Here is a 17,033-nt window from a genome sequence, read left to right on the forward strand (position 1 = left end):
ATGCTTTCGGGCGAGCACTGTGTGGAAAACGGCCGGAATATAAACAAAAACACAACGATGTTATTCTAACGTGACAACGCTCGACCACATGTTCCAAAACCCGTAAACACATACTTGAAAACATTAAAATAGGAAGTGCTACCCCATTTTCTCTATTATACAGAACTTGCTGTTTCTAATCACTACTTGTTCCAAAATAGGAGTCGTGACATATCTGAGCAGCGCTTCACTTCTTATGAAGACACTATAAAATGGGTCTATATGTGGATAGTCCCAAAAGATACATCGTTCTTTCGAAATGAAATCCGTAAATTGCCTGAAATATGAGAAAATGACCGATTTTATATAAATCTCTTGTACGAAAACTATATGTTTCGCATGACTTTTGATGAGTGAAGTATTTAGAATTAAGAGTTTCGTTTGTAGAATAACAAAATAGTATTGATTTGACACAACACTGTCAATCGTCAATTCAACAAACATTTACTTATTTCTGCTAAAATAAAATATCCGTACAATTAATTAAAAGTTTTTGTTTCAAAACCTATACGTTTCACAACTTATATGATAAATATAAAGATATGATACGTAAAATACCTATTACATTGAATATTATCGATAATGCCGATCAGTTGCAACGAAACGGGGATTCACATTAATTTTTTCATTTTATATTTAGGAAAATATAAAGACGGAGTGTAAATAGCAACAAGTCTTAATATATGTAAACAAAATATTCTATATAAAACGTGTATCTTTCTCCTTCACTGCTTCAACTACCTTAAATATTCATTCTTTTAATTCTCCAAAACTGTGGACCAGCATCTAGGGTCCAATTATTTTTAGTTAAAACTCATAACATATTTAAAATAGAAGTTATAAAATATAATGTTATATAAATTCTAAAATGGCCATTGAGCTAATAATTGCTATAGAAATAAAGATCTGGTGAGGTTATTAAACTTACCCTGGTTCATAAAACAGCATTTTACATAAATAATTTTTTTTTTGTTTTTAACAAAACAAATTGATCTTTCAATAGAAATGTGGCGGCAATTTTTTTTAGGCAGTAAATTATTCTTTTGGGTGTCATTCAGCCATCGATACCAAACTACCATGGAAGATGATTCCGGTAAGATGGCGCAACATGCTGCACAATAAATGGCACGATGGGTATTCTGCCTGAGGTAATTTAAAATAATAAAGTGAGGTGTGAGTAACGCGATATACTACAGTTAATGCAACCGTGATCCTAGCTGAAACACAGTTGGGTCTATACTGCAGATTTAGAGGATTCGACCAACGTAATCCTACCACTTTTAGCAGCCAATCTTTAATATATTTTTTTAAATTTATTTATTACATTGTTACTGATCTTTGCCGACTAATCTATAATTTGTCTTTACACTAACTTAAATCTTAAACATATATATTTAGGAAGACCCATCGGCCCTATCTTAGTCTCTGGTGTAATAATGTTTAGGTATTAACACTATTGTACACTACACTAAACAAGATCAAATGGTCTGATCTGATTCTTCGATATTAGCATGAGAATGAAGTCTTACCTCGTGTTTCTTTGTAATTATCTTGGTTTTCTGGGAGACTTGGTGCACCTACACAATACTTCTCAGGGCTGTGTTGCTTCTCAAAACTGTCCCCATAATTAAATTCCGTATCACCATATAGGTTTCAATACTTCTTTATGCAATAGCAATTTATTATGTAGTGATAATTCTTTTTGGCATATTCCTTCCAGCGAAGTCTTGCATCAAGATTTATTCCGAAATACTTACCGTTGTTGCTATATGGAATGATATTATTATTTATTGTTATTGGTGCTTGTGCCGCCTGATTATACGTGAAGTGAATATGCACAGATTTAGTTTCGTTAATTTTTATTTTCCAAGTCTGAGTCCAATCATTTATATTATAACTTGTCTGTGGCAATTTTCATGTGGCTTCTTGGCTATTGTCTCCGACAGCTAAAATCGCAGTGTCATAAGAAAATGTCACCATCATAATATTTTACATACATGTAGAGTAGGTAAATAATTCGTCGTAATGCACTCTTTTGTGGTAAATCTACTGTAGTTTCTTCTACTGTAGAGTAGGTTTCCTCGTGTTTGACTCTAAACATTTTGGCTGTAATGTAAGATCTCAATAGCTTACTGTATTGCTTCGGTAACATTTTTTGTAGATTATGAACAAAACCATCATACCATATCATATCGTAGGTTTGTGCAACATCTAATAATATAGCTGAACATACCTTTTTTACTACATAAAATTTTTACCTTCATAGGCTTCAATATTCTATGCACCTGGTCAATAGTTGAATGTGTATTAACAAACCAAAACTTTTCCACAAGAGTTTTGCAAATACCTTAGATATTACTGGTAGCAGAGAGATAGGTCTATAGACTATTATTTCATTTGGTCATTTCTAGGTTTTGGGATCATGATAATTCCAGCAATCTACCAAACGCCCAGAATATTTTTTTAGTCAAAATGCTCCATTGATCCATTGATCAAGTTGGTGAGTTTTATAATTGCCTTTCTCGGTAGTTTTTGCAGCAATTGTTCTATTATTAAGTCATAACCTGATTTCGTTGGATTCATGTCAATCTTAATAATTACTTCTTTCCATGATATAAATAAAAATCAATTTAATTAACACCATTTTACAATACAATGCCACACACAGCTTCTTTCATTTCGACATTGACTCATTGACTTTATTCATCTTTCAAGTTTGTATTTTCCTTCTCAACCTTTTTGGTAGCTGTATAAAATATAATCCAGTTTTCTATTGATGCTAAGTAGTCTGTAACTCGGTGCCCATAATATATTAATAAAGTTCAAAAAGTTGAAATCTTAAGAGTTTATAAGATCTACCAATCGGAATTATCAATTTTTCGTACAAAATACGTTTTGCAAACAGCACTTTAAATAATATAACAATTTAGCGCATTATATTAGGATTATTATTTAAAACGTTTTAATGATCGTTCAAGTGACTAAACAATATCAATAACGCAAACGATGACGACGTTAAGTTTACTCTAATACACAAAAACTAAAACTACATCAACAACTCAATGCTGACGTAAACAATATAATTTAATCTTGACCTCTTTTAAAGAGCTCCATCCATTGACATAAACGGAGAAATATTAGATGTAAACCTAATTATGAAGAATTGAAAAATTTTCCGGTTTATATAACCGGCTATAACATATTAATTGTTGTTTATCATGTTATTAGAGGAAGAACAAACAAATTTTTTATAGTGTCTCAATCGCCTGACCATATACTTTATTTCCATATAAATTGTAATATTATTCGTTATGAATTTCTTCTACCTGAAAAAGGTATCAAGATGTTTATCTTATATGAGTATTATGCATGATTTTCCTAAAACTATCAATCTGAAAATGGAGATATTATAATCAAATAACACAAATGACACCAAACTAACAATTATATTGTAAAAAGTATAATAAATATTTAGCTGAATCGAAAACATATACAGTCCCGTAAGTCTGCAATGAGGCTTCTTTTATATATTAGGATTCAAGATTAGACCTTTGTGTTTAATTGAAATAAAATTAATTCAAATCTAATAAACTGAAACTGAGTCCGGTCGACATCTAACTAGGAATAATCACATATTGCTAAACGAAAACCACTTGTTCTTGAACAAAACCTTTGTAAACATTTGTATTGGCTTATTGGACGAAAGAAATACGATTACGATTAAAAGATATTGCTATAGAAATTATTAATTAGGCCCATTTGGACTTCAAAAGAGTCAGTGGACCCCAAGAGACTAGCCAATGTAGTAACTGTAGCGACCTTGAATCATGTAGTATTTTATATCTTAAAATAACGGCCGACTAAATACCTATAAAATATTATTCCACATGTTAAACACGTGCTGTTTGCCAGCAGCTCAGACTAGTAAACAATTACTAAGTTCTGGCAACCCCGAGACGTTGATATCGGATATTATTGAAGGGTAGTTTGGATCATACGATCACAGACGTGCCACCATCGACTGCCCAAGCTTTGTCTTCAAGTAAAATCTGCGCCGCTCCCTATTATCCATTTTATTTTATATTTTTATTTAACTCTAATAAATTCATAACTTGTAAACACTACTGTTTGATTTGTCCTATCATCATTTACCGAGATAAATGATAATAAAGATAAATAGCCTAAACAACTAAACGTGAGTGACAACAGAGAAGTGTATATATGACAGCGCAACATGTCTGATTAATTGACAGATATAGACTTCAGAGCAGGATTTAGACTAAAACAGGGACACACAGGGAATAACTTACTGAAGTGATCTTCTATACATCACGTACACTTATTCGATAAAACAATCGACACGCGTTATTGAAATGTATGACGTCGCACATCGCAATGTTGCCAAATAGCTACAATTAAAACAAGCATAGCGCCAAAACAACGTTTGCCGTTTTATAAGCCCTAAGAATTTTTCAGATATTGGTAACATAGCCCAGAGGTACCAACCCAAATCGAATGTTATGCTAACTCGGTTACACTTTCTGACGCTTCAGACAGCATTCCATCTCTTTTAAACTAGGACAAAATGACGTTCCGAATTTAAAAGGAATTTTAAATTTTTAGTAATTGCAATTGGCAATATTCCACTAATATAATTATCATAAGAAATACTTATTGCCCATTAAACAGATTGTTAAAACATTAAGAGTAATAAAAATAGAATATATAATATAGGCATACGGACCCTCTATGGCAAGGAACAACACAGTAATATTCATTACAAATATGGTGAAAGTAAAAATAAGTGTAACATTTAATTAGAAACAGTCTTTAAAACTAAATACCATAGTAAATATAAACGTACGCACCCTGTACTGTACGAAACAACACAATAATATTCCATATAAATACGGCAAAAATCAATTCGTTGACATTGCGGTACTGTACAACACAAGAACCATTTTAACAAATACCTCTGCGCCCGGTTTAAAATTCGTCGCTGGAGATCGTCAAATAGGGCCAGTGGTAGGCACAAAACGCCAATAAAACTTCGTTACTTATCATTAATTGTTTCAATGGGGCCTTTGGTCGCGTGAATCGGTCAGAAGAGACGGGTTTATGATAACGGTTTTCGTGATTTTCCTTTTAGTTTTGGTAGTTTTTAGCGTTTTTAGTCTGCTGTACAACAACATGAATTGCGCTGTGAAATTCTTACTATTCTGCACAGTATTCGCTTCTAGTCAACCGACTGATAATAATGAAGGTCTGAGACTGGTTAGTGTGGTAAGTATCATTTGTAATTTATTTAAAGTAATTTCGGTAATTTAATATAAATAGTTGATAAACGTAGAAAAAATACTATTATATATTAAATGTAAACAAAGGATATCATCCTAATTAATTCATTAATAGTACTAAGTACTTTATATATATATATATATATATATATATATATATATATATATATATATATATATATATATATATATGTTTATATACTAGCAAATAATTTCACTATTAAATTTTAAAAAAATTGTCCATTATAATTTACTATAACAGAGTTGTTCCTTTCTGGTTTTTATATACTCACTATAGTCAATCTGTCTGTTTCTGTTTTGTCTGTTGAAAGCCCGAAATGTTTGATGTCGTTATCTTCAAAACAAAAATTATCTTTGATATTAATATCGTTTATATCAATGCAAATCATTTCGACAATAATCAATATATATAAGCTGAAATTATACGTAGCTGGAATTGAATCATATTAATAATCAATTTTTCATATTGAACAATATTAAAACTAATTAAAATGATATCTTGAAATTGTTAATGTTTAAATAAGATTTATAACATAATACTATTAATATAAAATTTAACTTCGAATTCTTATGGAAAATCGCTTGCATTCAAACACCAAAGCTTTTAATTTTCTTAGATTTGCCCCTGGGAAATCTAATTGGCATATATATTTATTTAGTCATACATTTACTGAATGTCCTATCCATAATTATGTAATTATTTCGATCATGTTAATTTTTAAGCAGTGATTTTTTATGCTTCATTGCTTAGAATATAGTAACATATTTTCTGATTACTAAAAGTAATCGAACAATACTTTTTTATATATTCTACACCTAATTAATAGTTATTATATCTCAAGAATAATTGAATTCATCCAAATGTGCTACCAATCTCAAATATAGTATAGATAAGTTCGATCCGTTGTTTCTGGTTAGAAATATCGTAATTCAATACAAAGTGAATGAAAAGATTAATCAATCGTTGACTGATTAATGAGAAAGGGAAAGTCCAAGTAGTCTTTATAAATTTAGCTACATACGATCAAACGCTATTATATAGAAAAATAACTTTATAATATATCATCGTATGGGTCTTATTTCTTGCAATACACAAAAACAAATCAATTGCGTCGTATCAACAAAACCAACAGCAATTGGTAATTCATTCACTTATTCATTCATTCATTCATTCATTCAGTATAACTTTGTTATACCAGTCTTCGAATATCAATTTTTCATTTCAAAACAATATCATCCAATCTCTAGAAAAATATTTTGCCACTGAATCAGCTGCTTGTAAGTAATAATTACTTTTTCAAAGTGTATCTCATTCATTTCCACACCCAGTTATCTTACTTGAGTTTCATTGAATACGCTCATCTGGAGTTTTAGGAAAATTTTTGTCAAATAATGCCTCCGAAATCATCACCTATAAGATTTCTTTATTAAAGTATTTCAGCATAATTTCTTATCAGTACTAGGTTATAGTTTTTTTCCTAATAAAGCTTCCCACAATTGCTAACTAGTTAATTCAAAATTGAATAGGAATCTTGGGTGATATTCAAATGAGTTTTAAAATTTAATAGGCTTTTAAATAATATAATAGTGTGACAAATCCCTGAAACAAAATTATTTTTCAGAAGTGAAATGAGGAAACTAATTTATATTCCCAATACAATTAACAACTATAACCCTAACATATAATGAACTAAACAATAAATTATTTGATAAACAAAACAAAAATTAACAAAGGAAACTGTTCTGCGTCATCTCTTCCGCCCATGACAATTATAGTTTATTGCCGCTATTGATAGACAATTAGTAAAAACCAGCCAAACAAACAAAAGAAAAAGCCATCAATCTCTCGGTCAACCCGTAACCCATAAAAACAAAAGACCGTGCGTAACGATTGTTCGTTATATTGGCGTAAAATCGATTACAGCTTAATCCGTGAAATGATGGTCAAATAAAAATTAAATAAAAAACGGGGATAGTTAATAAATCAGGTAGTTATTTCACAGAAAAATCGTAGGTGTTACCGTAGAGAAACGGTCGTTTTTTATTTGCTATTATGCCGCCTATTAACCAGCGACAATTACTAAATTGTTAAACAAAATTAATAACCAGTTTGTTCTTACTCTCATTTCCTCTTGCATGGCCTCTAAAACAATTTTTAACAGTTTTTCAGACACGGGGCCAGGACTCCTGAAGCTAGCGATCTGTATCCCAATGATCCATATAAACTGGACGCTTTCTTACCCATGGGTTGGGGACAATTAACAAACGTAAGTCTTTAATTCATTAAACCACTTTCAAATAATATTGACTGAACGTATATATTAAAATATATGTCGTAATATATTTGTATTTATATTTCATCCTTCTTCAAATTTCTTTCAACCTTCTTTCGTTAAGCTATTCACAACTTTCTTTAAATCCTACCTTTCACAAACCATCAATAATATCTATCTTATTATCTATAATACTGATATGAGTTAAAATACGAAAAACATAATATATACCTTCGAATTCCTATAGAAAATGACTTGCGCTCAAATGTCATTTAAATTACTTTTCTTAGATTTACTCCTGGATATTGTAAAAGCTATAGGTCTGATTGCCATTATATAATTTACATGACTGATAATGATTCTTCATTTAAATTTCTATATTTGGAAATAAGGACATGCTAATTAATTTAAAAAAGTACTCTTCTACATATTATATATCTGAATAACAGCCAGTGTATGTCAATAATTTAATTCATACATATACGTAGGTAGCCAAGTTACAAAATTCTTTAACCACATTTCTACTAATAATGCTGTTTTATTCTAATCAATTACATTTTGAAGTTTTTTTATAGATTTTAACCATTTGAAATCTCTCACAACTTCATATGAATGATAATAATAAACAACAACTTCAAATTAAAGAAAGTTAATTTTGTTGCATTTTACTTGTACGTCAAATATTGTTCTCTCAAGCATTGTTATTCAGGTTTTAAGTTGTTTGAACATTATTCATATGGTTCTATAATGGAAAGTTGTGCTGAAGGCTCCAAGCTCCAATATTTGTATCAAACTTATATATAGGTATATCATCAGCGAACATTAGATTGTTTAATTTTTCACTAAATTCTATCTTCATATTGAATGCTACTGCTATTAAATTAAATGATTTTACATAAATATATCCTTTACAATATTAAAATATGTGGAAAAACGATACATTAATATCAAGACGAAATTAATTGTCAATAACAAACAACATTTGCACCTTACAACAACACTATATTAGACGGCTTGGTGGCGCAGTGGTAAAGGCGATGGGTCCTCCCACTGTTGTGATAGCCGCGGGTTCGAATCCTGCTAGGGCATGGTCGCAAATTGATGTTTGTGATTGTTTAAAATTTGTGAATGTTCTTGGCGAGAGTGTAAAATCCGACAAGGAAAATAATTCCAGCCACGCCAGTAAGTTGGTAAGACCAGAAGTCTTCTGGGATGATTTATAAAGTTGGTCACTCGCCAGTCGGTAGGCTTAATGCCGAGGATCGTGGTTCGGAGCCCACATTACGCTTTATATCCAGTCCAGATAAACCCATAGTTGGTAAAAGGAGACTTTAAAATATATATAAAAAAAAAACAACGCTATATTCTATTATCGAAAATGCAACTGGTTAGTGCATATTTACATCAATTTTATGTAATATTATCTTCTATAACTCCCATTGTACAATGAATTACTAATAAACATCATAATAAAAACAAAATAACTTATTTTCCACTCTTTTCATGGGGATATCAAATAATATATCAGAATATCATGGGAAATTCCTGACAGATTATGGGTATTATGAAACTATTTTTAAAGACAAGCTAATTTATTACACATTCTCAATAAATTGTATGAACTAATTTAATTTAATTCATTAACGGAATTTTTATCGAATCCAAGAAATTAAAATTAATATTTTGTATGATATACAATGCAAATAGAAGGTCGTTTTTTTTTATTAATAAATAATATCGAGGTTTGTTTAGGAATACTGATAATGGCAAAAGGCTACGACATACTAATAGAGAATTTTTAATTCATCACAAGGTCTTCTGCGAATATGTTAATGTCACAAAAAAGTGGCTTAGCTCGCCCTGTCAATAAGTACATAAAATAATTCATTATCACACTGTATTTCAATTAGTTTTCATAGAATTTAAAATATATAAAAATTAAACGGCTAGGAATTCCCATATTCCCCTTGCTTCGATAAATAAAAGAAAAGATAGTTTCGCGCTAACTTGATTGATTTTCTATATTTAGTTTAATGTTTTTCTATATCTGTTTTATTGCATCATCATAAAATTATAGAAATATATCACATACCCAAATACATTTATGTATAAATGTAGTATCTAACATAATATTTGCATAACGTACGTGTTATACACAAAAACTAAAACATTTAACAAAAAAATATAGTGATGAAATTTACATATAGTTACAATTATATATGAAAAATCCAAATTTTAATTAATGAAATTGTTTGTTAATATAAATTTTTAGGTCCTATAAATATTTTAAATGGCGTTATACGTAAATGGCTGTATGTTACTTAATTCTTATCAATTTTTAGCATGGAAAAAGGATGGCATTCACTCTTGGGCAAGTCCTGCGTCAACGTTACGACAAATTTCTCGACAAGACCTACACACCTGAGATAATCAAAGCCACGAGTACCGACTATGATAGAACGAAAATGTCTGCACTACTGGCCCTAGCGGGCCTTTTCCCACCTTCCAAGACTCAAAAATGGCACGACCAACTCGACTGGCAGCCGATTCCAGTTGATTTCGATAAAAGTGCAATGGACTTTGTAAGTAATCCTCTTTTTTATTAAACCTGTTAACTATTTAAATCGACGTTAATGAAATTAACGTCGATCTGGAGAATGGTGGACGGATCGATTTATTAATACGCTTTTAAATCATTAAGAAGCAGTAGGTTACGTTAACATTCACGACCATAGTGTCACATAGCACACATTTTCTAAGAGTATTTGAGGTACATCGGAAATAAATTCCTTCAAATTAACAACAAAAGTAATGACTATCGAAAATCGAATTTTGAGTATTCCATTTTTAACATTACTATACTGATATACACTGATTAATTGGAAACTGAATGGAAAACATTATCTTATCTATCGAATTTATTAGTAAGATTAGGTTGTTTATCAGTTGTTTACATTTACAATTTACATCAATTCAACATATATAAGGACTTAATATTTAACATTGCTATAGACATTGTTTCCTGAAAAAGAAGTAGAGTAGTATAGATTTTGAAGTTACTATGACGAACTGATGTAAACTATTGACATTTATCACTGATATTAGGCACAAAATAGAGTAGCAAATTTCCCACCTGCGCTAAGACTCGCTTAAAGATGTGATTTGAGCATACGCAAGTTTTCTTACACCTCAATTTTTCCATCTTATGTTCTTATATTATAACTATAGTCCAAAGACAGCCGATATGTCATTTATTTTGTTTATATTTGCTTCCTATTAGGTTATAACTATATGCTCTCGAGGGAAAGGTATTCCAATTTGGACACTAAGTGGATTTCCGTCTTCTCGATTTCCTCAAATCTGTTTAATAAAACTCTTACTTCATGTCCATCGATACTAATTGCACAAATTGAACAATATATTGTTGTAATGCATAAGAACAAGCTGCAAGAGTAGATAAGAAAACCCTGTTGTAAGTCTTCTGTTTCGCACTTGTTCATATCAATGTAGTTTCAAGATGTTAAAGAAGCGTGAACATAAACCATTGTCAAACCAATATAGTTATATCAACACGGTATTACCACGTTGCCAGATAGATGAAGGAAATTGGCTGGAAAATATCTTAATTAATGTTTTAGCATAAATTTCTCAATAAATGTGAAAAAAACAATCGCCATATAACATTCTATATTTAAGCATATTACACAATGCAAATAATTGTTTACTGTTACACCATATTGCTTATTTCAATTGAAGAATGCTTATCATTTATTTTTAGACTTTGAAAAGACCAAACACCTACTGTCCTACATACATGAAGGAATTAGAGCGGCTCTTGCAATCTGACGACACATTGGCCTTTTTGAAAACCCACAAGGAGACCTTACAGTTCATTTCCAATCACAGCGGCAGACCTATGAATAAACTGAGTAAGCCTATTGTACATATAATAATTGCGATAAGTTCAGTCAGAATTTTGCCATAAATAATAATATTATTAAACTTCCATTATACCATTATCATATATAATATTAATGGATATAAAAACGGTTAATATATACAAGAATCGAGCTATAATCATTGAGACTAAATATTTCTTTTTAACAAAGCATTAAGTAACAACATATTCATTGTTTATTAATATATTAACATATTATTATATTATTAACAGTTAAGTCACACTATTGGTATCCATATCAAGATCAAATAAAGAATTTAGGCAATTTTTTTAGAAACAAATTTAAAACACTTGGATATTTTCTAATCGATTTTTATGTGAAATATGAACAGCTATTTTTTGAAACAATAGCCAATTTTAGTCAACATTAATATGATTTACTTGCATTCAACCACAAAAATGCATTTCTTCACTTTTAGGGTGAGTGTAATCAATGAATAAATAAAAGAATTAATGAATGGATGAAATAAATGAATAATTTTTTGTTGAACAACCATTTGACATACAACCATGACATGAAAACTTAATTTTTACCTGATGTTAACAATTTTTTTAGTGTTATTCGATTATACAGATGTTGTGATTACCTTCCATCAATTCAAATTGTCAATAAAGTATATTATTAAACACATAAGTAATTGTTCGCCCAGGCCTAACATTTAAATCAACATCTATCTTCTTAATTGTTAGCAAGAGACTTCCTTTAACAGGTCAAGTTTTTCTTATTCAACATAATTCCCTTCAACGATGATACACTGATTATAGTGACCCTCCAACTTTTTGATACCATTTTTGTAGTACGATTTGTCCTTTGCTTCAAAATAGGCCTCAGTTTCGGCGATCACCTCTTCATTTGACAAAAATTTCTTCCCAGCGAGTATTCTTTTGAGATTTGAGAATAGGAAATAGTCGCTGGGGACCAGATCTGGAGAATACGGTGGATGAGGAAGCAATTCGAAGCCCAATTCATGGATTTTTGACACGGTGCATTGTCTTGGTGAAGCTGCACTTTCTTTTTCTTCAAAAGCGGCCCTTTTTCGGCGATTTCGTTCTTCAAACGGTCCAATAACACTATGTAATAGCCGCTGTTAATGGTCCTTCCTTTTTCAGGGTAGTCAAACAAAATTATTCCATGCGCATCCCAAAATACAGACGCGATAACCTTGCCAGACGACTGTTGCGTTTTCCCACGCTTTGCAGCAGGTTTATCGTGTGCAGTCCACTCGGATGACTGTCGATTGGACCTCGGAGTGAAATGATGGAGCCATGTTTCATCCATTGTCACATATCGACGCAAAAACTCGGGTTTATTACGCTTGATCATCTTAAAACACCCGTTGTCAACTCGTCATTGTTTTTGGTCAAATGTGAGCTCGCGTGTCTCGTGAGCACACGTTCAGTTGATATCTCTGGAATGTCTGCTATTTCATTCAGTTTCTACTTACGGTCATTCTAAATCATTTTATAGATTTTTTAAATGTTTTCGTTGGTAAAAACCTCTTTTGGTCCACTGCGTTCATCGTCTTCGGTGCTCATTTGACCACGTCTAAATTTAGCATACCAATCCCTGATGGTTGATTTTCCTGGGGCAGTGGCCGGAAACTCGGCATCAAGCCACGTTTTTGCTTCAACTGTATTTTTCCCTTCAAAGAGCAATATTTTATCAACACGCGAAATTCGTTTTTATCCATTTTTTTCACAATAACAAAAGTTGCTCCACTTAAGATGCTATAATTCGCAAACTAATGGTCCTAAAGCTGTCAAATTTATACACGCAACTTTTGAGGCTTAGGGCTAACTAAAAAAACCTATGGATTTAATTCTAGTAATGCCATCTATGTGTCATGGCGGGGACTTTTCAATTGTACTGTTAGTGGCGATGTACTTTAGACACTAGAGTCCTCATTAAATTCGAAGACATTCCAATTAATATTTAATTAATATACAAACTAATCGATTTTCTTTAAAAGAAAAGTTGTTTCATCAAAACAGCTATGACTTTTAAGCTAACGTCTAAATTTTCATGAAACTTAAACCTAGTGGTTGAGTTTAGAAAACAAAATGAAAGACAAATAGTCTTTAGCGCCAGAGGACGCGTAAAGCGTGAAATATTTACTAGCGAAACATATTCAAAACGCATTTAAAACCAAAAATATTTAACTTGTATATTATAAATATTTAAATATATGTAATATAAATATGTATACTAAATATAAATAAATAATATCTAGAAACCATAACATAATAATAATAATAATAATAATAGCAGCCTAATAATGATTTATATAAATATTAATAAACTGTAAAAACCAAACGTTATTCTATGTATAAATCATAACTCTTACTTACAAATTTACCTCACTCTTTGAAGGTATTTCTTGCAATCGTGCGAAATGACAGTAATTTATACGATCTATATATCATTTCAGGTGATACATTCGCTATTTACCAAACGTTGACAGCCGAAAAAACCCTAAATTTTACATTACCAGAATGGACAAAGGATGTTTATCCAGAGAAAATAACAATGCTGGCCGCAAAGCAATGCGAAATAGAGAATCAAAACGATCTACTGAAAAAACTTAATGGAGGTAAGATATCAGCCACTGCCGCTCCATTTCACTCAGTCGTTTCCTTCTCCAGAAAACCAAACGTTTCCCGTTCGGTCTCCCGCGTTCGATCATTAATCAAGTCGACGCCGGACAAAAACCAAACTAAACTTAACCCTTATAACACTTTCTAGGCCGCATGTTAGGCAAGGTGATTGGAAATATGGTAGCAAAAACAGAGGGCTCACTACAACCCCACGAAAGAAAAATGTTCCTGTACTCCGGACACGAAAACAATGTTATCAATGTCCTAGCAGCCATGAACTTGTTCCAGACCCATTTTCCGAACTATAGTTCAGCGGTTATCATCGAGCTTCATTATCTACGTTCCAGACAAGATTACGCCGTCAAGGTGAGGACTCCAGCGCCACCTGTTATACCGAAATTAAATTTACCCTAAACCGTAACAGGTGGAGCTGCGATGCCTGAATATAATAAATAGTAGAGTAGGGAACTATCGACTGAAAGTAGCAGAAACAGTCGATAGTCGTAAAACAGTGGCAACAGTTGAAAATAGTAATTACTATGTTCAGTCAAATGAACGGTTCGACTGTTTTGTTCAATTCATGATGTCAGATGAAAATGACCGAATCTTTTTTGGTATAAATTGTGAGACAGAAAATTAGAGAGTTAATTTTATAGTTGCTTATATTTTCTAACGGTAGTATGTTATAAGCGAGACTGAGATGTACATATTCCTTCACGTACTAATTTTAAAGAAAATAAGGAAAAAAGTAATTACCGAATACTATTAACATGCAATTAATAATTTCATTTTAAAGGAAGTACAATTATTTTTATATTTTAACGTTCTGTGGATCTGTAAAGAGGAATGGAATTTTTCTATAGAATGGAATAATACCCCACAAATGTTTTATCGTATTTTAATATGTTAGTTGATATTTTTAAATAATATACTATAATAAATATACACAATACAATGGAACTTAAACAAAACTAAAGATGTACCATAATCACCAATACTAAATAAAAATTAAACATATACCTAATCATAGAAAAAAAACTAATCCATGACATAATTAAAAATGAACTCACAATAACTACTAGAGTTTTTTAAAATAAAGTAAATGCTTTATTTATTATTGATATTGATTTTTTAATAAAAATCGGGAGAGTAATCGAAATATTACCTATTATTACCATAAAAACAGTCAAAAGTATTTTACTACTTATCATTCACCATTTTAATCTTTTTAGCCTATTTTAACAATCTTAAAAAATATCATTTCAAAATGCTGCTATATTAATATATAATATATTGTTATTTACGAGCAAACTACCAAAAAAAGTACATGAAATTATATATTTCATATATAAATATATGCAAGCATAAATTGGGTACATTTGTGTCAAGCTCTCAGCTAGGGCGACAGAGCCAGAACGTTAAAAATTACTGGAATGAAACTAGAAGAACAAAAAATAAAAAGTAAAAGTATACGACTGAAACAGTTGATAGTAAATAGTAACAAAATCAGTCGGACTGAAAATAGGGACTGAAAACAGTCAACTGAAACAGTCACTGGTAAAAAGTAGTAAAATCAGTCGAACCAAAAATGAAACAGTCGATAGTAAAAAGTAGTTAATTACTAAACAGTCGATAGTTCCGAACACTAATAAATAGTCTAAATTTTGATAAAAATGTCATAATTTAATGTATTTTTATTTTTTTCAGATTTTATACGTAAAAGATGTGTACCAACCCCCTGTAGAATTAACCCTTCCGAATTGCGAGGAGTATTGTCCATTGAATAAGTTCATACAGTTAACGGAAAATCACGTACCTAAAAACTATACTTTGGAATGCGACTCCATTGTGAACTTAGATTAATTTTCTTCTAATGTATTATATTTATTTTATGCCCTTTATTTATTTATTTCTTAATATATTTATTAACCGCTTCTCAATAGACTTTTAACTATAACGAGTCTTATTAAGAAGAATGGCAAATATTTATGAACAGTATGTTTTTTTAATCGAAACTGTGTAAAGAAAGTTACAGTGATTTATAGTAAATTATTACATTATTCAAAAATGTATTGTATGTTGTCAGACATGGTTTTATGTGATTTTTATTTGATTGTGTTGTTATTTGAAATGTTAAATATATTTAAAATGTTGTTTTGTAATTTGTGTATTATTGCATTTATGAACGTGACGACCCACAGTATCTATATAGATACAATTGATGTTACAGCAAAATCAAGTCAGGATCTGTTGGGGGAGGGGGGAAATCCAGGGAAACCCTCAAATTTCAAAAGCCTATACTAAGTTTTCATACCATTTTTTATCTAAAATGATCAGGTATTTGTGTATAATGTTAATGTTGAGCTGATGTGACGGAAAATCAGAAATCGTTCACTGCAAACACTTTTCAGTTTGCTTTTTAAGCACTAAACATAGCGTATAAGAGCCGGTAAAAAAATAGGAGATTACTGCTGCTATGGGTTCGATTCAATTTATTGATTAAATATATAATACTAAAAAGAGAAAATTAAAATATTTTTAACAAAAAATTGAACCAACTTTAAAAAATAAATAAGGAACTCACTAATAAGTAGTAATAATTAAGTTTACCTGACCTAATTTTAATATTATCTTATAGCCGTATTTTCCTTTGCAATAGGAAATGATCTGTGAGTACACACATATTATGCATTTCAGTTATATATCGATTATAATTATCTACTATTATTATCGAAGTAGATTAAAAGTGAACGACTTACTATTAAAATTACTATTAGAATTAGTTTTAAGACCGTTTCTACACTGGAGAAGAATACCTTGGAAAGTTAATGATTGTGAAGTGTAACACAA

At 30.8% G+C, this 17,033-nt stretch overlaps 1 protein-coding gene across 1 annotated transcript; it reads left to right on the top strand.

Annotated features, from left to right (window-relative positions):
* Positions 1-4,971: 4,971 nt before the first annotated feature.
* On the top strand, positions 4,972-16,345 carry LOC143194723 (venom acid phosphatase Acph-1). The gene is made up of 7 exons (XM_076401372.1): positions 4,972-5,322; positions 7,520-7,624; positions 9,973-10,212; positions 11,409-11,559; positions 14,018-14,179; positions 14,332-14,549; positions 15,891-16,345. The coding sequence occupies exons 1-7, from the start codon at positions 5,158-5,160 to the stop codon at positions 16,044-16,046; spliced, it is 1,197 nt and encodes a 398-aa protein (XP_076257487.1). The 5' UTR covers positions 4,972-5,157; the 3' UTR covers positions 16,047-16,345.
* The last annotated feature ends 688 nt before the right edge of the window (positions 16,346-17,033 follow it).

Source organism: Rhynchophorus ferrugineus, unplaced genomic scaffold (genome assembly GCF_030347505.1).
Source record: "Rhynchophorus ferrugineus isolate W39M unplaced genomic scaffold, kcgeb_rfMv2 rfM4, whole genome shotgun sequence".
In the NCBI taxonomy this organism is placed as follows: Eukaryota; Metazoa; Arthropoda; class Insecta; order Coleoptera; family Curculionidae; genus Rhynchophorus; species Rhynchophorus ferrugineus.